The 25,948-nt window shown below is 39.7% G+C and overlaps 1 protein-coding gene across 1 annotated transcript in view; it reads left to right on the top strand.

The window, feature by feature from the left end:
- PGM1 (phosphoglucomutase 1) overlaps positions 1-25,948 on the top strand; it is a 63,827-nt gene that overhangs the window by 12,138 nt on the left and 25,741 nt on the right. The window contains exons 2-4 of the mRNA XM_037498590.2: positions 23,635-23,797; positions 24,130-24,276; positions 25,684-25,809. Of these exons, the coding sequence (XP_037354487.1) occupies positions 23,635-23,797; positions 24,130-24,276; positions 25,684-25,809 (436 nt within the window). The remainder of the gene's footprint in view (positions 1-23,634; positions 23,798-24,129; positions 24,277-25,683; positions 25,810-25,948) is intronic.

Raw genomic sequence — 25,948 nt, 5'->3', positions numbered from 1 at the left:
TCTTCTGTGCCATGTGGGGTTCTCCCTGGCTGGCAGGGAATTAAACCGGCGCTGTAGAGGCTGCAGACAGCTTCGCAGCGCGGCACTCAACCGCTGTGCCACCGGGGAGGTCCATAGCAGGAATTTAGAAAACCTAAATAAGGGACCAGGAAAAAGGCAAATTATAATAAAGTAAAAATCAAAATCAACAAGCAACTATAAACCAGAGACATGTTACGGGGAGTTGGGGGGAGAGGAGGAGGGATTAGGGTCAAAATAAGGGGGGTGGAATTGTATGGGGAATATAACCAAGATGAAAATGCATACATTGTGCAAAAATGAAAAATGATGTAAAAAATATATAAAATAAAATAAAATTTTATTTTTGGGTAGTTTTAAAATTTTAAAAAATTAAAAAAAAAACACTACAGTTTATTTTCTCACAATTCTGGAAACCAGCAGTCTGAAATCAAGGTGTTGGCATGGCAGCGCCTTCTCTGCCTCCATTTCCACCTGAATATCTCCTCTGTGTTCGTCTTCTCTTCTGTCTTTTTTTTAAATTCTTTTTTTTTTTATAGAGGCATGTTTTTATTTATTTGTTTGTTTGTTTGTTTGTTTTGTTTATACATGCACTGGGTACAGTCAGAAGCGCGGGAGGGTGAGAGAATTCACCAGAGCCAGAGCGGGGAGCAGAGCAGGCAGAAGGACCGAAGTACACTGCTGAGGGGAGCAGCGGGCAGCAGGAGAGGTCTGCGCGCCATGCGGGACCCTCCTCCGGTGGCCAGGGAGCAGCCGGGGATCGAACCGGTGCTGCAGAGGTTGCGGGCAGCTTCACAACCCAGCTCTCAACCGCTGCACCACCGGGGAGGCCCTCTTCTGTCTTCTTAACGGCTATTTATTATTGGATTTAAATAGCACTGGAGTAGTTCAGTGTTACTGAAAACCTAAAGCCTATTATGTAGGCTAGGTCTTCCCACACCAGGATGGTCTCCTCTTGAGTTGCCTCAGTTAATTTCATTTGCAAAGACCCCTGTATCAAACAAGGCTGTATTCACAGGTTCTGGTTGGACGTATCTTTGGAGCTGGGAAGTGTGGTATGGCTACTATTCAACTCACTGCAACTGTATGAGAGGAAAAGTGAAGGAACAGTGAGGACTTGGAGGAGAATCACCAACTCCACATTGAGGGGGAAAGGAAAAAAGGACAGCTTCTCTTCCCTCATGTTGTGGTTTTTTGAGGCAAGTACAGAATAATAACGAGGACTCAGGGAAATCTTAGCCAAGAGTGAAGTGAGGGTGGAATTAGGGCACAATAACTAGATGAATGCATATAGCTAATACCTCTGTTGTTCTGTTTTAAAATATGCTAATGGTGTTAATCGACAAGAAAGTTCCAGGGGTCCATAATTCAGTGCTGCTGTAGATTCCTGGCATAATGCCAAATGGAAGACAAGCCACTTGGTGGCTCCCTGAAGCTTAACAAATAATTTTGTGGTAGGTTGGAGTTGAAAGATTTTGGTTCAAACCCCAGTTGTGCAATTTACTGTACAATATCATGTATTCTGCTTAACTGATCTAAAACTCAGTTCTCCCAATTGTAAAATGGGATTAATTCTAATATCTGCCATATCGAAGTTTTATGAGACATTAAATAACGGGGCATGCAAAAGTTTGGGGAACTCTAAGATAAACCCAAAAGAACAACCCAAACCTGGTTGTTTTTTAAATTCCACAATTGCTTCACAAAAGTCACCCTGGATTAATTTAAGCCTCCTGCCAAAACAAATCTCAACATGTAGTTCTATCTAACATCTCTCAAAGTCCAAAACTCAGATGCACTAAAGAATAACCAGAAAGTAAAGACATCATGTCATGGTGAGGGTCTTGGTAGGATAGCATAATTACCTCTTTTATACTACAATTCTGTTGCAGTATAACTTTTGATGCCAGATAGACTTGAACTTGGTTCCTGGATACACTGCTGTTATTAGCAGTTTAATTGTGGGCAAACTGCTGATCTCTTTTTTTCTTTCCTCATTTATACAATTAAAATACTATGTCATAGGGATGTGTTTGGGAAATAATAAGGTAATGCATAGGAAATTACCTAGCATGAGGCCTCACACATAGTCATAATAAGCAGGTAGCTGCACTGGGCAGTTGGGGATTTTGATGGGAAATACAGACACTAGAGACTTATCTTTGCTAATAGTCCCTGGTCAACTCTCACCTTCCCAGATTCGTTTTTCTTCTCTCCAGCCTTACCAATGACCTTTCAAGTGTTCCATATCTGTTAGCCTGTACATTTCAGAAGAAAAAAATTTTTTTAATAGAAAGTTCGTATCTCATGAACCAGGCCTGGTGTACAGATTCTGGTTTGATGCCTAAGTGCTATTGCACAAGTCTACGTGCTATAGAAACTTCATAATGTTTCCCAGCAGAGTGTGCTTTGTTGCAGGTGCCTTGTGCTTTTGGGGAGTTTGTCTGTACTGGTGGGAGTAATTTTACTGTTAAGGTAGGTTTGTGGAGGGGACACACTTAGGAAAAAACTCTGCTCCGTTCATGGGAAGACCTAGTCACAGCAGCCATCTACAGCTCTCACATCAACTGTTGAGGCACTTAAATATTTATTGGCTCTCTGCAATGAGCCAGACTTCTGTCCTGGTACTTAGGTGACAAAATGAGCAAGGTGCTGTCTGTCTCCTCACTGCTGAGCAAGGGAGAATTGTCTATGAGAACCAAGCTATAGCACGCACTATTACTTACTATGAGGGGCGAAGCAAAAGGGTGTCCGTGTGAGGAGAAGGGACCCTCAAGGCTCTGACTCAAACCTACACCTTGCTGCCAATGCATTGAACCTTGGTGTTGGGCTTGCTCTCTCTCTCTTTCTCTCATTTTTTTTTTTATCCACTTATTGCATTCATTTCCTAGGGCTGCTCTAACAAAGCACAGGTATACCCACCTTTTGAAAATTCGCGTCATGCCACTTCACATATTTAAAAGATTATTTTCGCTTACTGAAAGACCATTTTCTCTTACTGAAAGAAATCCAAAGAGAATTTTTACAATTTTGTCAAAAGGCAGACTCAGGCTGGGGATCGAACTTGTGCTTCAGTGGCTGTTGATAGCTTCATAGTGCTGAGATTTAACCCCTTGAACCACCAGGGAGGCCCCCAGGTTCTATTTTCTTTTAATATCTCCAAGTTCAAAATCTCCAAGGCAAAATCAAAAAAAGTGTTTGTTTTTATCTCAGCCATTATTGAGGCAGCACATACTGCAAGCCCCACCAAATTCCTAGGGAATTGCTTTATACAGGGTGTATATTTATCATCATTCCTGCTCCACTCTATGTTAGTCTTATTTTAGGTGTTTTTGTGTTATTTAGTATTATTTGGTAGTTTAATTTATGGGCCTGGGAGTGCTCAAAATTTTTTCTATATGAAGTAATGATTAATTGCTTCTTTGCTTTATACCATTTCAGTTTTGAAAAGGTTTCATAGGCAAAACTCTACTTTTGGATAGTGGGGGAAACCTGTACCACAAAATGTGGCTTAAAACAATAGAATATATTCTTTTACAGTTCTGGAGACTTGGATGTCTAAACTCAGGTGTCAGCAAGGCCATGCTCCCTCTGAAAGCTCTGGAGTAGAATCTTGCTTTGCCTCGTCCTAGCTCCTGCTAGTGACTGGCAATTGTTGGTGCAGGACAACACTAACTTCTGTCTCCATTTACACATGGCTTTCTTCCTTATGTACCTCTGTCTCTGAATCTCCCTGTCCTTATAAAGACACCAGTCATTGAGGACTTAGGGCCCTCTCTAATCCAGTATGAACTCATCTTAATTTGATTACATCTGCAAAGACCTCATTTCCAAATAGGGTCACATTCACAGATACCTGGGGCTAGGAATTCAGTGTATTTTTTTGGGGGTGTGCAAAATTCAAACCACAACACCTGTGTTCTATCAAGTGCAGGTGGGTTGTACGAGCATCAGAGCTCATATACTTTACACTTGAGCAAGAATCCTTTGAGGGTCACTTGAGATCTACTATCTTTTTTCTTCTTTTAAGATTTATTTTACTTATTTATGCATACAAGAGCTGGGGCATAGTCCAGATGTGCAGGGGTGGGGGAGTGGTGAGAGGATTCACCAGAGACAAAGTGGGGAGCATAAAAGGTGGATTGACTGAAATACACTGCTGAGGGGAGCAGCAGGTGAGACAGGAGAGGTCTGCTGTGCCATTTGGGTGAGCTCCCTGGCCAGGGATCGAACTTGTGCTTCAGTGGCTGCTGATGGATTCATAGTGCTGAGATTTAACCCCTTGCACCACTAGGAAGGCCCCCAAGATCTATTTTCTTTTAATATCTCCAAGTTCAAATGACTTTGATCATTCAAAGGAGTCATGCAACTGAATGATGGGAAGCATTCAGTTCACTTTTGCACAAGTGAACAATTATAAATCAAAGACATTCTATTCTGCAGGGGAGGAGGAGGGAGAGGGATAGGAGGGAGGGAAGTAGGAGCACAGGGGATTGAGGTGATGGTGCATGGGTACATTGGTGAAAGAAACTCTATGGGGACTACACCTGAGTGGGTGGGGAAGCAAATATTGTTTTAAAATGAACAATAATGTAAAAAATAAAAAAAATTAAAAAAAAAAGTTTCCCATTCAGAGACAAAAAAAAGAACAAAAACAAAAACAAAAAAACAACTGATGTCAAAGCCTACCTTTCCAGTGTATTTCTTTAAAGATAAACACAGTCCTTGCTCCAGCCAGAGGGATTTGGGGTCAGACAGGGCTGGGTCTAATCCATACAGTCTCCCCAGCCTCAGCTTTGTTATTTGTAAAATAGGAACAAATATAACCACTTTCCAGAACTTTATAGTAGGTCACCATGTGCTGGTCAGTGTTTCAAATGCTTTATAAGCATTAACTCATTTAATCTACACAAAATCCTGTAAGACCAACACTAGAATTTGTGAGGCCTTGAGCAAGTCATTTAATTTCTCTAAGCCTCAGTTTCCTCATCTATAAAATGGAGGTAGTGAAAATACTAGGTTGTTAAAAATCTTCTTGGGAACCTACATGTAATATGACATACTGTGTAAAGACCTTTACATGAGCTCATTGAATTTTTCAGCAGGTCTTAAGAGATTGTCATTTAGACTCCTGTTTTATACATAAGGAAATAGAGGTTAAGTGATTGGCCAAGATCACCAAGATACTAAAAAACAGAAGATTTGGGATTCAGACCCCTGTTTCTATTGTGATGAATTACTCGTTAGTCAATTTTAATGAGTTAGCTAGAACTAGAGAGTTCCCAAAACTTTTATGTTGAAATTCAACATTTTATTTTCACGAAGCCTTGTTCTCATGCAAACCTTTAGGAGAGAGTGCCTTGTTAAGGCTTCCTTGAGCCACAGTTCACCCCAGGAATTCCCAAAAATCATTTGGAGTAGAGAAAATGTCCATAGTTCCCTAGATCTCTGTTTTAACAGCTACTTATTGAGTATTTGCTGATCACATGGCTACATATTACAGTAAGAAGCAGTATAGCATGATGGTTAAGGGTATCACTCTGGTGCTGGACAGCCTCGTTCAATCCCCATCTCTGCAATTTCCCAGCTAGGTGATCTTGTGCAAATGACAACCTGTGTATCCCCCAGTCTCCTCATCCCTAAGATAGGGACTGAGAATTCTAGTGTTGATTTTACAGGATTTTGTGTAGATTAAATGAGTTAATGCTTGTAAAGCACTTGAAACACTGCCCAGCACATGGTGGCCTACTATAAAGTTCTGGAAAGTAGTTATCTTTGTTCCTATTTTACAAATAACAAAGCTGAGGCTGGGGAGACTGTATGGATTAGATCCAGCCCTGTCTGACCCCAAATCCCTCTGGCTGGAGCAGGGACTGTGTTTATCTTTAGTTTCCCAATCTATTCCTGCCCCCAGTTCTGGCCCATCTTAGATGTTTAATTAGTCCCACAGACTGACCTGCTGACTCTCTCCTGCTTGGGTTCACCTGCTTTAGAGATCAGGGGATATGTCAGGAGGATGAGATTAGATCTTATCAATCTCTTTTCTATTCTTGGTAGTTTGGAAAACACTTACCGAGAAGCTGCTAGAGTAGTTGCCCCTTTTCTGTGGTTTTGCTTTCTGTGGTTTCAGTTACCCATGAACCATGGTCCAAAATGTTAGGTACAATAAGATATTTTGAGTGACCACATACACATAGCTTTCATTACATAATATCATTATACTCGTCCTAGTACATTATTAGTTATTATTCTATGTTCTTATTATTTTATTTTATTTGTAGTTACTGTGCCTAATTTACAAATTAAGCTTTCTCATATGTGTGTGTATATGTATAGGAGAAAACAGAATATATATAGGGTTTTATACTGTCCAGAGTTTCAGGCACCCACTGTGGGGGTCTTGAAATGCACGCCTTGTAAATAAGAGGGGGATTACTCTATATAGCCAGGCATCGTGATAAGCATTTTACGTGTACTTTCAGAACCTTTAAAGGGAGGTTTTGCTATTCCCATTTTTATAGAAACTCGGGCTCACAAAGATCCTATAGGAAAAGATGTCTCTTCTTTGTCACCACTTGATTCACTTCCAGCCGCGTAACCTAAGTTGACCAATATTGTAAATGGAAAAATCCTTAATGATGAGAGTATTCTACTTTTCCCAAAAACCCTGAAATCCTGCCACGTTGTAATTATTTGATAGAGAGCCAACCACACTGCCTGCCACAAAACTCCAGGGCGCCAGATTCCCCTTGCTCCAGGTGAACAGGTCCTGGTTTTAAGCAATGTCACCCTGTCTGGTTAGCACGCTCTCTTGCGGGCTGTAGAAAAACTCGCTTGTTTTTCCTTTTCTTACCACAAGAGGGAAACATATAACCAGGAATGATTTGAAAATAAAGCAATTCGTTAGCTTGACCTCTTTTTACTAAGTGGTTTTAATACGTACTTTCTGGTAATAGCCAGAATATGAAAGTTATTCTGTTAGTCTCAAATGAGTTAGGAATATTCCAAATGAATATTCTTGAGAGATTTAAATGAAAAATTTCTTGAGAATGCTCCAAAAAGGAAATAAGATAAAAAAGAGACATATAAAAATTTTATATGAGCCATATAAATTGCTGTTTTTATAGATCAAAATGTTGAATATGATAATATCTAATAAAACAAGAGTCCTCTGCACATGGGCTTTTTGTGTGAATGAGGCTCCTAAGCCCTGTATAACTTTAAATTAAGGAGATTTTTAAAAAAATTTATTTATTTGTGCATACAAGAGCTGGGGTACAGGCCAGAGATGTGGGGGGGGTGGGGAAGTGAGAGGATTCATCAGAGACAGAGCAGGGAGCAGAACAGGCAGACAGACCCAAAGCACTGCTGAGGGGAGCAGCAGGTGAGTCAGGAGAGATCTGCTGTGCCATGTGGTTTCTCCCTGACCACTGGGGATTGAATTTATGCTGCAGAGGCTGCGGATCACTTCATAGTGTGGTGCTTAACTCCTTGCGCCACCAGGGAGGCCAGGAGATTATTTTTTGATTGCAAATGGTATTTGTGGAGGTGGGGAATACTTCTTTCTCTCCTCTGAGCTCTTAGCTCCCTTGTCTGACTCCAAAGTCTGTGCCTTGCTGCCACACCATATTGCCCCTTTCATACCTTCCAGATTAGCTCTTTGAGCCATTTAAAAAATTTTTTTGTTGTTGGCTTATCTATATCTCCTTTTAGACCAAAAGGTTTCTTGACAAATTGAGTCTGTCTTCTTCCTGTGGTACATAGTGCCAGATGAAATGAATGCAATAAAGTCAGTTTAAATATTAACTTTTGGATATGTGGATGGGTAAGCAGAAGGATCACAGACTGACAGATACTAAAGGATGGACATGCTCTGAGGCAGATGTTTTGTTTCATTTTTTCCTTCAAAATATGCTTTAGGAGTCCTTTTGAACCTGAGATTCTGAACAGCTTGCTGTCATCTGGCCCTTGTAATTTTTCTGACCTTGTACCTTCTTTGTAATTTAGTGTAATTTCTCCTTTATAGGACATTTTATTTATTTATTATCTTTTAAAGATTTATTTTATTTTTATGCATACAAAAGCTGGGTACAGGCCAGAGGTGTGGGGGGTGAGAGGATTCACCAGAGACAGAACGGGGAACAGAACAGGCAGATTGACTGAAATACACTGCTGAGGGGAGCAGTGGGCGAGTCAGGAGAGGTCTGCTGGCGCCATGTGGGTCGCGCCCTGACCAGGGATTGAACTCATGCTGCAGTGGCTGCAGATAGCTTCATAGGCTGCATCTTAACCTCTTGCACCACCAGGGAGGCCCCTACAGGACATTTTTAAACTATGAAAACACATATGCCCACAAATAGGTATGAAGCACAGCTGTATATTTTCCGATCCAGGCAGTAATAAAGGCTAATGCTGATGTAGGACTTATACAAAGGCACCAGGGCCAGTCAGTATGAGACTTTACATTTATGAACTCACTGTATCTTTACACAACAAATCTAAGCAGTAAGTACTATGTACAACCCCCATTTTAAATATTAGGAAATGGGACATAGAGGGGTTAAGTCACCCAACTAGTAAATGGGCCTTTCCCCTTTGCCTGTCCCCTTGCTTTTGACTGATGTTGCTCAAAGAAATAAGAGAGGGATTGTCTCTTCTTTTCTTCTTCTAGCCAAATGGAAAGGAAGAGGAGCCTGGCCCACAGCACATGGGAGATAGTTGTTTAGAGCCTGCTAGACAGTGAAGAGCTGTAAGTAAGCGTTTGCAAGTAATAGAAACCCAGTCAGACTTTAGTGAGCTGCCAGGAGAACTGTATGATAAAGCTAGAGAAGTGTCTCCTGAAAGGAAGTGTAAGGTGGGTCTCACAGGAGCCTGAGACAAGAGCTCCTAGGCAACCACGCTCTGAGTCTCCTCCATTTACCTCATCACATCTGCTTCATTTTCCTTTCTCTGTTGACTCACTTGGCAATGTAAGTTGGTGTTTGTGTGTATGTGTGTGTGATCTTAGTTACAAACACATTTATTGACATTCCTATGAACATTTCAAATGTATAAGTCAAATGTGTTCATCTTTTAAAATCTTTGTGTAAAAAGCAAAATCTTGAAAGTATTCAAGTTGTCCTCATATACTCTAATAATGATGACAGCAGGTAGCTGTGTAGGACATGCTATACCAGCCCTGTTTTTTTTTTTTTTTTAAATATTTGTTATTTATACATACAAGAGCTGGGGCACAGGCCAGAAATGCGGGGGGTGAGATGATGCATCAGAGATAGAGCGGGGAACAGAACAGGCAGATCGACCAAAGTACACTGCTGAGGGGCGCAGCGGGCAAGACAGGAGAGGTCTGCCTCACCATGTGGGTTTCTCCCTGGGCAGGGATTGAATTCATGCTGCAGAGGCTGCCGGTTGCTTCATAGTGCAGTGCTTAACTCCTTGCACTACCAGGGAGGCCCCAGTTCTGGTTTTATAACTTTCTGTATATTTCCTCATTCAGTCATGACTGTAATAATAAGTGGAGTAGTGGGGCTATTTTTCGTCCCATTTTTTCACATGAGAATATGGAAGCACAGTGAAGTTAGACAGCTAGTCCAGGCCCACACAGCTCATACTGGCAGAGCTGGGATCCCAATACTGTTAATCTGTCCTTGGAAACCATTCACTTAAATATAATACAGCAAACTGTCTACTTCTGATGACTTAAACATATAAACATTGTACTTTCAAAGTTTTCTTGAATGTTCCAATAGTTAAAATTTTAATTAATTCTCTAACCCCTGTAAACATAAAATCATAAGTTAAAACAAATTATAGAACTACTAATTATCAATTGGGATCATAAGACTAACTGCTAGATACACAAATACACCAGGGCCAGTCAGTGTGATACTTTACATTTATGAACATTTATATTCCAAACTTAAAATGCCAAACATATTTAGATTTTTCTCCCAACTTACTGTAAAAATTTTAATACTGTAAGTTTGATTTGTTTTCTGTATCATATGATTTGCTTCATCTTGTCTATACTTATCCTCAATCCTTCTATATTTCAGAGTGCCAACCTGATAAGCCATTTTCTCATCCCAAGTCATTCAGGGTTGCCTTCACAATTGAATTGAATTTCACATTGTGAGCTGGCCAAGGTGCATGCTACCTGGAAATCTGCATGTAAAACTACCCAAGTCGAGAATGCCTGTGCATCATCTGTCAGCCACAATTCTATAGATGTTCTCAAGACTCACTGTCCCTGCCTCACAGCCTCTGGGTCTACCTGGCTTCCCAGTTAAAGGACTAACCGAATCTAACTTGTATACTTTTGAGTCTGTCTTGGGAGAGAAAATAAGATCAGTCTAACAACTTTGGTCAGGTATCCCCAGTGATCACAGCCTCTTATCAAGGTATCAAGGTCCTGTAGTGGAAACATGGTCCCAGGAGCTCATTCTTGTTGGATAGAGTAGGGACAATTCTCAGAGAAGAGAAGGAATGAGTAGAAGGCACTATGTGGAGAAGGGGTCAGAGAAAAGAGAGGTTGTTCAGATAGTGTCTTCATGTTGGAGGAAATAATTCAGTGGGGCTCAAAATGATCCAAAGTTGAAATCATGGGTAAGAGGACAAAAGAGTTGCAGCTCTTGATGAGATCACATTGACCAGGATTCTTTGAACTATCCCAGCTGAGGAAGGAGTCCTTTCTACAAGCCTTGGTTAATCTTTTTTCCAGCTTCTCCTTCTCCTAGCTGCATGTTGAACTACTGGCAGCCCATCACCTTTCCAGAAACACATTGATTTATATACCTCCTGTTAAAAATTTTCCTATCTCTCCATATCCATAAATACACTTTAATCTGGTCATGTGACTATCATTTTGCCCCAACTATTTCTCCAATTTCACCCCATCTTTGCAACCTCTTGAGAGCCATGGCTCTGTCACACATCCCCAGGATAGCACTGAGACCACCATGCTGTGACGCACCTCTCAGATATGAACTTTTTAAGACAAAGGTTTATTCACTTTTATTTCTATCCCTATGTCCATTCAGAATATGAAAAAAATTCATGTATTTACATCTTTTCAAAGTCCTTCATAGACATCCTGTGAGGTCAACTTCTCTAAAGGTGAAGAAGGTATTATAATCTCACTTTAGAGATGAAAAATTGAAGATCATAAGGGTGAGGCGGCTCACATTACTGATGATATACTATATGCCAACCACAGAGCTAAGTGTTTTAACATATGTTACCTGATTGAATTCTCAGAACAATGTTGAGAGTTATCCCCATTTTATAGGCTCTGTTCACTTAAGTGACTTGCTCAAAATTGTACCTCCCATACATTTAGAGTCAAAGATTTGAGCCCTGGTTATGTCTGGCTTCATTGTGTTATCCTGCAATGTCTTGCCTGGGACTCATATTACCATGTGGTTATTTACCATTGATTGAAGAAGTGAATGACAATTTCTCAGTTTGAGTTTCTCACACTGGGATCAAGCACCCCAAACCTGGTGGGCAAGCCTGCAGTGAGAACCTTGGGCTGAGGGTCTGAAGATGCGTGCTGCTTTTAGTCCACTTAACTGCTTTCTAGTGCTTGCACCTAGAGACAGGGTTGTCACTTCCAATGCCTATGCACACTCCTGTGCATTTGTGAAGAGGTAAACCTATTCAGGCCTGGGTCCAGGCCTCACACAAACCCTGGGACAAAGTGCTTAGCTACCCAACAAACATTTACTGATGGAAAGAAAGAATAGTTTAACGGATTGGCAAATCTACAGTTTCTGCTGTGCTCGACTAGGAAGGTATCATTGTCTATCAGAAGGGAAGCCAGAGTCTTCGTGGGGCCTGAAGTGAAGGGTTTCATGAGTCTGCCATTACAAAATTGATTAGACCCAAGACCAGTATGAAAGTTCCTTGTCTGAAGGGAGTAATCCTTAAATCCCCCATATGGTTTAAATGTAATTTGCGTCATTGTGAAGGAGTACTGGCAATGCAGGCGAATTCATTAGGCCAAATTGGGTTCGCTATGCTCGACAGTAACATTTCTGAAGATGAAGTTCAACCTTTGCTGGAGAGCTAAAACAAATGAGTTTCTTAATAGCTGCCCCACTTAGTCTGAGTGTCTCAGGAAGCTTAATGTTTTTAATGCCTCTTCTCTTTTACCTCACTTCACAGTCCATCTAACATTGCTGCTTCTGGTAATATTTTTATATGGGGTTGAGTTTTATAGTGCCCATAAAATAGTGACGCAGGTCCATTTTTAGAATAGAAGCTTTTGTAGGGCAAGGATTATTCTTTTGGTTTAGTTTTGCATGTTGACAAATATTATGCCAGACAGACAAAGTTACTGAAATTGTTGTTCCCATTTGGGAGTACATAATTCTTTCCTCTGGAACTTAGATTTGGTAAGCATTTAAATTGCTGGTGTTCCTTGGCAGATGCAAGAGATGAGAGTGCTGAGAATCTTACCTAGTCCATGGCTCAGATGTAGGGAAGTCAAAAAGTGTATATGCCATACAGACATTCGTATCTGAAAGTCAAAAGGTGTATATGCCATACAGACATTTGTATCTGGTTCACCTAGTGACCCAGTTCCACAGGTTAGACATCTATTGCCTCTTGAAGCTCCAGCACTGGTGTCCATTTTCCACTTGTGTTAGATACTTTAAGCATGAATTTACTGTAGGTCAATTAGACAAGAAATAACATCTGAATGATATTTAATATTCCACCCCATGAATGTGATTATTTCTCTTCTTTTTTTTAAGCTATCTTTCATTTTTTTCTAGCAAATATGTTTTAGTCTTTGACTTATTTGATTTAAAAATCATTTGTTAGCTCTTCTTAAAAAAAAAAATGAAGGGAATGGAGGCATCATACGCCCAGACTTCAAACTATACTACAAAGCCATAATCATCAAAACTGCATGGTATTGGACCAAGAACAGACACACAGACCAATGGAATTGAATAGAAAATCCAGAAATAAACCCACAGATTTATGGTCAACTAATCTTTGACAAAGGAGCAAAGAATATGCACTGGAGCAAAGAAAGTTTGTTCAATAAATGGTGCTGGGAAAACTGGGTCACTACATGCAAAAGAATGAAGCTTGACCACAACCTCACATCATGCACAAAAACCAACTCAAAATGGATTAAAGAACTAGACATAAGACCTGAAACCATAAAATACATAGAAGAAAATATAGGTGAAACACTACATGACATGCACCTCAAAGACATCTTTACAGATACATCACCCAAAGCAGTGATAATGAAGGCAAAGATAAACAGCTGGGACTACATCAAATTAAAGAGCTTCTGCACAGCAAAAGATACAGTAACCAAAACAAAGAGAAACCCCACCGACTGGGAGAACATTTTTGCACACAACACTAACGATAAAGGACTGATCACAAAAATCTACAAAGAGCTGATGAGACTCAACAACAACAAAGAAAATAATCCAGTCAAAAAATGGGCAGAAGAGCTAAAAAGGAACATCTCCAAAGAGGAAACGCAAATGGCCAACAGGCATATGAAAAAATGTTCAACATCACTTGTAATCAAGGAAATGCAAATCAAAACTACAATGAGATACCATCTTACACCAGTGAGAATGGCATGTATTACAAAAACTAGCAACAACAAACGTTGGCGAGGTTGTGGAGAAAAAGGAACTCTCCTGTACTGCTGGTGGGAGTGCAAACTGGTCCAACCACTATGGAAAGCTGTGTGGAGATTCCTGAACCTGCTAAAGATGGAGCTTCCATATGATCCAGCAATTCCACTCCTAGGTATTTACCCAAAGGACACAGAAACATTAATTCAAAAGGACACCTGCACCCCTATGTTTATAGCAGCACTATTTACAATAGGTGAGCTATGGAAACAACCCAAATGCCCAAAAATAGATGACTGAATCAAGAAGATGTGGTACATATACAAATGGAATATTACTCAGCAATCAAAAAATATAAACACATGCAGCTTGCAGCAACATGGATGGAGCTAGAAGGGATCATGCTCAGTGAAATAAGCCAGAAAGAAAAAGAAAAATACCGGATGGGTCTCATAGCAGGAATTTAGAAAACCTAAATAAGGGACCAGGAAAAAGACTAATCAATACAAAGTAAAAATCAAAATCAACAAACAACTATAAACCAGAGACACACTATGGGGAGGAGGGGTGGGAAAGGGGGGAGAAAGGAAGGACTAGAGTCAAAATAAGGGGGGAGGTGCAATTGTATGGGGAATATAACCAAAATGAAAATGCATACATTGTGCAAAGATGAAAAAAGATGTAAGAATTATATAAAATGAAATATTTAAATAAAAAAATAATTTGTTAAATTTACCCCCATTTGTTTCTGTCTTTGGATTCTATTATAAGTAAATGTATAATTTTAAATTCTAAATAAATAAAATATGAAGATTTGAGGCATATCTATTTGGGAGCTATGTTTAAAAATCTTGAAATTAAGAAGCAAATAAATAATGAACTCCATGATGGCATATTGAGTATTTGAAAAGTTAAAACTGGAAAAGCATCAGCATTATTAGGTTTACAATAATTCCTTGAAACTACTTTAGAAAATGAACTTTTTTTTTAACATTTATGAGTCAGAATAGTTGTATTTGGAATGCGTTTTGTATTGGTCAGTATTTAGTTGGTTAGAAACTGGCACTACGCCTAACAACAGGCTTAATTCTAGGGAAATGCAGGTTTTACAGCACTTTAAATGTGAAAAAGTATTTTTGGCAACAAATTTTAGTTCACATGTACGCACATTGGTAAACTGAGATGTGTTCTAGCATCTGATGTGACCACAATCATCAAGAAAAAATGCAAGCGGGGCCCTCCCTGGTGGCGTGGCAGTTTGAGCGCAGAGCTGTGAAGCTGTCCACAGCCTCTGCAGCATGGGTTCTATCCCAGCCGGCTGGCGAGGGTCCCACATGGCAGGTGAGCAGACCTCTCCTGCCTTGCCCGCTGCTCCCCTCAGCAGTGTATTTCATCAGTCTGCCTGTTCTGCTCCCCGCTCTGTCTATGGTGAATCCGCTCACCCTCCCATGCATCTGGCCTGTACCCCAGCTCTTGTATAAATAAAATAAAATCTTTAAAAGAAAAAAGAAAAGTTGCAAGCATGCCATCCTTTAAAGCAAGACCTGTTGAGTATTTCTTTTGTGCTGAATATCTATTTTGAATTTGCAAGATAATGCTTTGATTTTTCATCATTTCTCATTTTATGGAATTGATTTGCATCAACCATAAACTGTAAATCAAATAAATAAATGTAGGGGAAAAAAACAAGATATTACTCTCTTGTCCCAGCTTCAGAAAGAGTCACTGAGAAGAGGGCAGCCACTGGCAGGGAACCCACTGGAATGTGTAGGCTAACGAGATTTGGTTGGGGATGTTGGACCATCATTGTGACCAAGTGCTACTTAATCTACTCTGGGGTTTCAAGATCTTATTAAGAAAAGTAGCAATGACATGGTTAGTTGCTCTCTTATTCCCTGTGAAAAGATTATTGGGTTGATATTTCACAATATACAATGGACCCATTGTGAACTATGTCAACATATATATGCTGACCTAATTTACAAGCCTGTCTGAAACCAGAGAAGATGATACAGAACTTTAAAAATATGAACCAAAAAATGCATTTCAACTAAATTGAAAAACAGTGGGTGTGTCAACTGCCATTAAAGCAAACTTGCTTCATAAATTAATTCATAAGGAATTTAATTTTAAGAACTAAATAAGAGGCAAATATAAACTATAAAAATTGTCTTTTGATGTTTCCTGTGAATGTTTTAATGTTATGTCTTGAGTTTTTCCCTGCATGGGGCCCCCTCTCTGCATTCCCCCCAATGAGACCCCCGTCCCTCACATTTGTCATTTGAAGGAGTCCAGGCTTCCTTGCCAGCAGCCTGCTTTCTGCTCATGGACCCATTAGTTCTGGTTCCTGAACACACCTGGGCATTCTTGCCTCACAGTGGGTGGACTGCAGTTCCCAGTGTCTGTTTGCTTTTGGGCCTTACTTGACAAGTTAGTAGGAAAATACTCAGATTTTGCTTCTCAAAGGGTTTTCACTTTTACCTTTGAAACCCTGACTCCTCAGTCAATTCCTCAGCCAAACTCCCCAAATGTTAGTGCAGCAAGTCCTGATTTACTTTTAAAACACCCTTAATAAGTTCATCAAAATCTTGACAATGGAGTGTCTTGGTAATAGGCAATTTCTGCTTGTTAAATACATCCATCCATATATGTATTTTGAAAAATCATTAATAACATCTGAGGGATAAAATAGGCTGGGATATTAAATTTACTTAGAATGTTTTAACATGTTTTAGGTGTTTCAAATGCAAAGAACTTAAACTGCTTCACTAAAAGTATTTTTTAAAAGTCAAGTCTATTTAAAACTGAGAAAATTAAAGCACAAAATGTAAATTTATGTCATCATATTTTTCCAATCACTTGATCAAACCTCACACACTCAGAAAAACCTACTTCTACCTCTCTCATTCTACTTACATTTTTCAAGGATTTTGTAGATAATCATTTTCACTTTGCTGTAATTTCAAGGGAATGACCAAACCAATGATCTTTCAGGGCTTATTTCTAGGTAACTACAAATACTATCTTGGTAAGTCTTATGTGGTCAGGGAAGAAATATATTCTGTAAGGTTTTTTTTCAAGATTTTCTTTTATTATTTATGCATATAAGAATTAGGATGTAGGCCAGAGGGTGTGGGGAGAGACAGAACAGGCAGATCTACTGAAATACACTGCTGAGGGGAGCAGTGGGTGAGACAGGAGAGGTCTGCTGCATCATGTGGATTTGCTCCCTGTCTGTGATGGAACTCAGGCCACAGCTGTGATAGCATGATAGTACTAAGACTTAACTCCTATGCCACCAGGGAGGCCCAAGATGTTTCTGGTTTATCTTTATTTTTCCTTCTGACTCTGATTGCATGTGGGAAGTAAAACATCACTTCTGTATGAAAATGACAGTGATCCAAGGAAACCAGAGGTCACTGACATCCTTCACTTCCATTTTAAGATTGACCTTTAACTAGCTAGATGGCATGGAACAGCGTTAGCTGCAGGTGGCCTTTTCAGCGATGAATGCCCAGAGAGGCTCTGGTTTAAGGGGTGTCAGAAGCTGCAGGAGCCACACCAGGGTGTCTTGTTCATGAACCTGTTTCTTGGGACACCACTCACTTCTTCTCTGCCTGGTTCCGAGAGTGGTGTCTGGCAGCCATCCGGTGTTTGTAACTGAAGTCTGCTGCACGCAGCACCCTCTAGAGCCATCTCCACTGTAACAGGGAAACGAGGCAAGAATAATTGAAGGGTATTTGGCTTGGTTATGTGGGTAGAAATGCCCTCATCAAAACAACTTTGAAGATCTCCTTTGCGGGTGGGTGTGGGTGGGTGTGCGGCTTCAACTTTTTCACCAGAGGTGACGACAACAGGAATTAACCCCGCTTCCTCATTGAGGATCATCCAGGCACACCTCTGTTTTAGTTACTAAGACAGCACCGTTGCAGCTTCAGGTTAGACAGACTATTTGCAGGACTCTTGATTGCTTTCTGGATATCCTTGCTGCACCAAATGATGGAAATGAAAGATGAGTAATTTTGGTGAATGGATTTCTGGGAAATATAGACAAATGGAAGAAGGACCTCTCCCTCTGTTGACTTTTGCTACAGCCCCCTACTATGACCAGAAGCCAGGAACCAGTGGATTATGGAAGAAAACCTACTGTTTTGAGGAAAAACCATGCTATCTGGAGAATTTCATCCAGAGTCTATTCTTTTCTATAGACCTAAAAGATCGCCAGGGATCCTCACTGGTGGTTGGTGGAGATGGGCGGTATTTTAATAAATCGGCAATAGAAACAATAGTGCAGATGGCAGCAGCCAATGGGGTTGGTATATGTTAAGTATTATGTTTCTGGCTCTCCGCATAACTGCTTCATTTTGCAGAAATATACAGAGTGCAGAGATTTGTGTGAGATAGATGCCTCAATTCTACTAACATCCAGTTAAGTTTCCTTATGCCTTAAGGGATTGTTTATAGTGCAAATAATCCTGAAATTACACTGGGATATAGGAATGTAAGTCCAGCTTCTTGTGTTTTGTGCTGTATTCCTGTTGCTTGAACAAACACCTGTTGCTTTTTAGACATTCGAATCATACCCCCAGTCTTAACGTTTCTTATCTATGCTCTAATTGGCTTCAAGGGGCACCCTATCCTATATAAGAAGGCTCTAATGAGTAGTGGAGGGAGGAGGATTTTGTTTTCTTTCAATGGCTTCCTTATTGAAGTTCAGTCACTTGTCAAACAGGAAAACAAAAGCCAGGGCATGCTGTTGTTTATGGATCCTGGGAGTTATGCCGAAAGGCTGGGAGGGGATTGGGAAATGTTAGGTGTGAGCCTTCTGAGAGGACCTGTTACAGGGACCTGCTTATAATGACCTTGGACACAAAGGAGCCCTGTGTGCAGTGAATTTGTACAGCAGGGAAGAGATAATTCCTGTTAAGACTATAATAGCTAAAACTCTGCATCATGGAACATTGTGTTGACTGAATTAACCAAATCAGAAGGAATCTGGCGCCAGAAAGCACTGATCTTGATAATCTAGCAATTTGCAAAATCCCATTGATTTACTAGAAGGCAGACATCAGGACATTGCCATTTTTGCTCTTCAAATTCTTGTCTGGGACCAAAAATATATTTTGAATGTTTTAGATTATACTTCACAAAAATTTGCAGTACCTAGTCCTTCAGTAATCTCATTTTCTTTTTCTTTCTGCAAATGATTCTAGTTCTGAAAACGGAAAATTTAGCATTGTTCCTAGATGTGTTGGGATTCATTGTCAGCCTATTATAATAATACACCAAATAGGTGTGATTGCAAATGCCAAATTAAAAATACAAAACTAAACACACATCACCGAATTAAGTTTAAAAGTGTTTGTAGACCCTATTTCTTACAATACGAGATTTCCTTTATACCATTTCAGAATCTGAATGCCTCACATGTAAAAATTGCTGATAAAGCACTCAGCTATGAAATTATTATGAAGCGTACACATTTTTAAGATAAAATGTGACATGCTGTAAATTTCACCTTTGAGGCGAGCTGCAAAGGGAATGATGTTAAGAAGCTTTTAATCTTTTGAGAGAGAACAAATGGAACATTATTTCTCCGCATATATCTAGATTGTTGAGTGGATCTGGTACACTGTCCCCTTTGCTGTGATATATTTGGCTTCATTTCATTTTTGTGTGGAGCTAAAAGATGTGCAAGAGGTGGTAGGAATGTGTAATTCAGGCAGACCCAATAGACTTTCTCAGATTTACGATCTGAAGCTTTGCTAAATAATACATTTAAGTGATAATAATTGACTAAGTATGGTAACTGCCTATTTGTTAGAGGTTGGCAGCCCAAGCAATATTTTCAAGTCTTTTCAAGGACATTCCTTATTAAAAATAGTGTTGCATTTAAAGCAGTCATACTACCCAGTTGAATTACTTAAACATTTAGTGGACCGAAAAGCACTTTGATAATACCTATCAAATCCTATATGTTTGATTTCTTCTTTTTCTAACATATCCTATATTCTGATTATTTTAATATCCCTTTGATTGTAGACAGAGCTCTAGGGAGAAAATCATAAGAAAAGATAATTTATTGCCATAGATCTTGATAGAAGCCAATGTTCCTTCCTCACCTTTGTCAATAACTACTCCTCTACCCATGAGCTAATTCTTGGAGGTCTTTTCAGCCACTGAGCTAAAAGGAAATCCCTGCATTTCTTTTTCTTTACTACACTTTTGTCTAGTGCATCTGTGGATGACAGGATAAATTCTGCCTTTGTTAGAAATTTTTCTTTGTTTTTACTTGCATAGAGCTGCCTGCATTTGCAGGAAATTTTAATGCCAGAAGACATTTGGAGAGACTCCATTTATATATAATACTACTACATATTATAAATAATACTCCTTCAGTCCCCAGAGCTTTAAACTTGGAGATAAGTTTAGAAATGAGAATATAACTTACTTGTATGACTAGTCGGGCAAAGAAATTGGAACTTCTCCTTTTGTGAAATGTAAGAAAACACCAGACTCTATTTTCAATAAAAAGGCAAATTCACATTTGCTCTCTGCCATATTTGATTTTAAAATGTTGTGGGAACAGTGATTTGTGCAGGTTGGGAGTGTATGTGAGTCATGAGGAAGGAAGTGGTGAGGGAGGAGGAAGGGCAGAAAAGGCTATTTGATGAAGAACCTTAATGTCAGGCTGAGGAAGTTATCTCTAAGTTGGTAGATACTTGGGAGTCAGGAAAGGGCTTTTCTTTTTTGTTTTTCTTTTCCTTTTTTTTTTTTTTGCAGTAAAGTATACATCACTTAAAAATTACCATTTTAGCTGCGTTTGAGCGTACAGGTCAGTGGCACTAATTGCATTCACAATGTTCAGTAGCCATCACCACTGTTCATTTCCAGAAACGTCTCCTCATCCCATCTGAAGCTCTATCATGAAACATCAGATCCCCTCTCCCTTTCCCCAGCCCTTGGCAATCTCCGTTCTTCTTTCTGTCTATGAATTTACCTATTCAGTATGCTCATATAAGTGGGATCATATAATATTTGTCCTTTTGTGACTGATTATTTTACTTAGTATGTTTTCAAGCTTCATGCATGTTGCAACAGAATGTTATTCCTTTGTAAGACTGAGTAATAGTCCATTGTATGTAGACGCCACATTTTATTTATCTGGTCATCTGTTGATGGACACTTGAGTTGTTTCCACCTTTTGGTTCTTCTAAATAATGCTGCTATGAACATAGTATGTAAGATATCTGTTTGGGTGCCTGTTATCAGCTCTTTTGTGTCTCTACCTAGAAGTATACAGGAGGATTATATAGTAGGTGATGTAGTAGAGAGAAGGCTTTTGAATAGAGGAGGAACACAATTGTGAAATGTCAGAGAACAGTGGGCTCTACTGGTGTTACAACTGCGGCATAGATCTGTGCTTAAGAAAGAAGAACTAGGGCCTCCCCAGTGGCGCAGCGGTTGAGCGCTGGGTTGCGAAGCTGCCCGCAGCCTCTGCAGCACCAGTTCAATCCCCGGTCCCTGGGCAAGGGTCCCACATGGCGCGCAGACCTCTCCTGCCGCCCGCTGCTCCCCTCAGCAGTGTACTTCGTCAGTCTGCCTGTTCTGCTCTTCGCTCTGGCTCTGGTGAATTCTCTAACCCTCCTGCGCTTCTGACTGTACCCAGTTTGTATAAATAAATAAATAAATAAATCTTTAAAAAAAAAAAAGAAAGAAAGAAAGATGAACTATGTGGGCCTGAGTCAATTGAATGGATTCAACCAGGATAGAACAAGGGAAATACAGGCAGGAGAGAGGCAGGGAAGATTGAGCCAGGAGCTATTACAGTGATCCAGACATTTTGAAGGGAAGGAGAATAGTAAAATATTATCTCCCAATATCATACTGAGGAGTAGTGTTGCAGAGGGTGATCACAGGAAAGAGTCTTCTCTGAAAGGAGATATTTTGGGCAGTTTTATTTCTTCTCGGGCTCAAGAGAAAGACTTCCCTGGCTTCTATCTTTTGCATTTCTTTCTTGCTTTTATCCCTGGTATAATCCTCTCTGTCTTGGAAGGTTGCTGATTGCAGAGCTCACTGTTAGGAAAGGCAGAATTAAGGAGGGATTTATGTGACATAGCTTACTATTCATTCATCATACATACTGAATACATGCAGTAAATACACACAAAATCTATATAAAATTTGCCTGATATTCAAATACAATTTCCAGATTACTCTACTAGCCACTCTAGATGATTAAATTGCTATCCTAAGTGCCTCTTATTGAAATTATGTGACTACCCAACCTTAAGCTTTTATTTTCATCAAAGCCACACTCAAAAACTGCTGAAAGAGTGAGATGTTACTCTTCCCACTATATGGAGTCATGAGCTTTCATGCTTTTCCCAGCTATGGTCATTCACTTGTCACATGACCTTGTGATGTCACCTCTGCTAATGTCTGTCATGGCACCTGCCCTCAAATGCCTATTATTACTGATGTTGGGTGGATGAATGAATGAGTAAAAGGGCAGGAGCAGGACAACTCTAGGCCTTAGCTTCTTCATCAATGCAGGGGTACTTGGGAGGAGCAAGTGTGAGAATGAACTGTTCCATAAGCTTAGAAAACAGTCTGCACCTCATTAGTAATCACTCATATTTTTGATTTCACCTTGTCTGCAGGTTCCTTTAGTCTATAAAAGAGCCTCGTTAGAACAGTTGACCCGATCATTCCCACTTCCTGAGGGGGACAGAACATAACAAATATATGAGTATAACCAAAGTTGTTCAGAGCCAGACATATATACGAGAGCCAAGAGGTGGCTGGAATGAAACAGCTGTTTCTAGGTGGTTGACTGTGGAGGACTTGAATTATAAGGCAGACAAGTTTTTGGTGACCTGTGGGAGGGTATTGAAAACCCAGAAAAAGTTTCCAAAGGTTGTGTGCATCTCATTGACATTTTGAATATTAGAAACACCTCTTTTACCATCAAGTCATTTCTTCAACAATGCTTATTTTGAGAGGGGGCGAAAAGAAATAACTTTAATTTAAAAGGAAAATTTAAAACATTCCTGTCCATTTCTTCTCTCAGAGAATGGAAAGAGAGCACAAATTCTTCATTTTATAAATCTGTTTATAGATCTGTTTATGTAGCAGTCACATCTTCTCCAAGAATGTCAGAGGAACTGACAATGCTACATCTTTCTTTTCCAACTTGGGTCATGTTGAAACAAATACAAATTACTGTCATTTTTGTAAAGGGAGATTTAGGAACGGAGCTGATACCATCTGTGAGAGACATAGGAAGAAGAGTTAAGAACACAGCCAAAGTACCACCTGCAGTCCTTTCATGTAGGTGTTTCTGACTGGTTGACTCAGTAATAACTCCCAGCATTCCTTGCCTCAGCCCAGGAGGCAACCCAGGTACCTACTCTGTCTAAATTCAGGCCTGACCATAAATATAAATTGATGAGATACATTTTATAATATTCTTCATACAAAGTTTGCTTTTTTTTCTTTTTTCAAGCATTTTAATTTACAAAAGTCTTCTCTGTGGGTAGAATTCATTTAACGAGCAATGTTCATATCCCTTCTCCCAAAGTGGATTAAAAATATGATTGAATTGGATAAAAATGTGGGTTTCTCACAACTTTTCAGTATATCCTTATTATGAACTTAGTCTGGAAAGGCTCTGTTTTGAATCCTCTGTGTTCTCTTGCCAAAATCTTATAGCAGCTCCAGACCATACATTGTTCAAAAACTGCAAGGTTCCAAAACTATCTGAAGTATTGGCTTTGTTCAACAGTGATGATTATACTTCAAAAATAATGTTAATCAACAATAATAATGTTCTTCAAAATAAAAATAATAACACCACCAAAACTGTAGCTGTTCATTAAAGAATATGTTTCCTGGTCCAATAACATATTTCTTTGTCCATCTGTCTATTGTGCTGGTGTTTCTGTGTGGTAGCTCTGGATTAATTCATGTTATAGTGTGTATTTTGTATTTCTTCTTCAAGATTGGTCGCTTGGTTATTGGACAGAATGGAATCCTTTCCACCCCTGCAGTGTCCTGCATTATTAGAAAAATCAAAGCCATTGGTGGGATCATTCTGACAGCCAGTCACAACCCAGGAGGGCCCAACGGAGATTTTGGAATCAAATTCAACATTTCCAATGGAGGTGAGTTTGCTATTGCTTTGAGGACACATCAGTAGGATGAAAGCCAATTGCAAAGCCTTGGGAGGCTAGGGTTCTGGCTCTCATCCTTAGCAAGAGGATTCTTTGTTTCCTTTTGGTGAAAATGAAATGCTTCTCATTGTTCTGTACCTAATTATGAGGAACCATGCATGAATGATCATGAACATGATATTTTCTTTGAGAAAATCCTCATACTTTGCTACCTGAATGATGGAATGGCAAATGTGAAGAAGACTGGATGAGCTTTATTTATGTTCTTTGTATTTCCATGTCAGCCACTCAAAATTAGTCTCCGTTTGCTGTTTGATTTCCAGGTCCTGCTCCAGAAGCAATCACTGATAAGATTTTCCAAATTAGCAAGACAATAGAAGAATATGCAGTTTGTCCTGACCTGAAAGTAGACCTTGGAATACTGGGAAAGCAGCAGTTTGACCTAGAAAACAAGTTCAAACCCTTCACAGGCATGTTTCATTCCACCCACCTGCTGTCCATTATAGTTCCAACTTGAGCAATGTGCCTTTCAAGGTTTAATACCTTGGGTCTGCAGCTTTGGAAAGAGTGTGATTGTATGCTTGAATCAGCAGGTTTGGAATTGGGTTTGGGAGTTTAGCGACCTGGGCTCTCCAGGCCCTGCTAGTGATCATCCTTGTGACCTTGGGTGAGTCAGTCCACATCTCTAGGCCTCATACCTGTAAAATGGACAGCCTTGGCTAGAAGACCAGTAACTGTTACTGAAATTTTATTATGTACCTCATTCTTTACATGCATGATCTCATTTTATTCTTAGCATAGCCCTATGAGGGCAACATACTGGGATTCACTTTTCCAGATGAGGAAACAGAGACAGAGAGAGGTTAAGCAACAGGCTCAAAGTCACACAGTCAATGAGATGTAAATCAGGACTCAGACTCGGGTGTGAGTGATTCTGAAGCCTGCCCTTTGATGTTTTTCCTGCCCTAATAATCACTACAATCATATGAGACCATTTTGGGGGTTAAATGAAAACTCCCTGCATAGGCAGCTATGGTTAATATTTTGTTGTTGATGGCCAGAGTATTACAGTGACTGATGGAATAAATGTTTATAAAGTTACTCATATTAATAAAATGAAGATGAGGTGGTTGGCAATGCAATTGCATTTTCACTTTGCCCTAACATGTATTCTCTTCTCTGGACTGCAACTTATGGAAGGCATGTTTTTGTTAGAGAGAGCTGACATTGAGAGCTGACAATGCCTCCTAAATCAAGAGAAAGTTGCACATTGGTACATTTTGAAGACATTCTTGGAGTTCAGAAATGACCCCCAAGTCGGTAGAGAGTTTCTAAAGCTCATAATGAAAAGACAACAATAAGAACTACAATACTAAGTTCTTACATTACTTTTATTTCTTTAAGTGCTCGTGAAAATTGATTCATTAAAAATGTTTTTTCTGCGTTTTACTATTAAGTCTTGATGGCAGTGGGCCTGGGAAAAGAAGAGGAAAGAAAAATAGGTGTATGATTCTATTACCTTTGACACAAGAATATACTTTTTTGTGTGTGTGTGGGACCCTCAGGGAAAGGGAGTGGATTTGGCAACATGGCTAAGTTTACCATCAGGCGAGCCTCATCCTGGTTGTGTAGGAAAGTTACTTAATCACCCTGACCTTGAGCTTCTGTATCTATCAAACAGGACTAATAGCATTGACCTCTTAGGAAAACTGTCAGTATTGAACATGAGAGATCACGTACCAGTCCTAGCATACTGGACTGCTTAAAAATTGTTCTTTTAAAATCACTGTTATAAGCTTACAGTAATATTGTTTCAGAGAATAGTATTTTTTTCTGTATTTAGTTCTTCCATCTTTTAATGTTCCTTGTTCTCACAGTGGAAATCGTGGATTCAGTGGAAGCTTATGCTACTATGCTGAGAAACATCTTTGATTTCAGTGCACTGAAAGAACTGCTTTCTGGTCCAAACCGACTAAAGATCCGTATAGATGCCATGCACGGAGGTATGCGCCATTTCTTCCATCTCTCTCTCAAAGATATGAAGCTGCCTTCTACTGTATATATCTGAATGCTTTAGCAAACATTTTTGCAAAACTCTCTGTTGGTTTTTAAACAGTTGTTTTGCAACCATTCCAGAGCAAT

Source organism: Talpa occidentalis, unplaced genomic scaffold (genome assembly GCF_014898055.3).
Source record: "Talpa occidentalis isolate TD23 unplaced genomic scaffold, MPIMG_talOcc4v2.1 talOcc4.9, whole genome shotgun sequence".
NCBI classification, from domain to species: Eukaryota; Metazoa; Chordata; class Mammalia; order Eulipotyphla; family Talpidae; genus Talpa; species Talpa occidentalis.
Note: the sequence above shows the minus strand (reverse complement) of the source record. Positions and strands in the feature narration are given on the sequence as shown.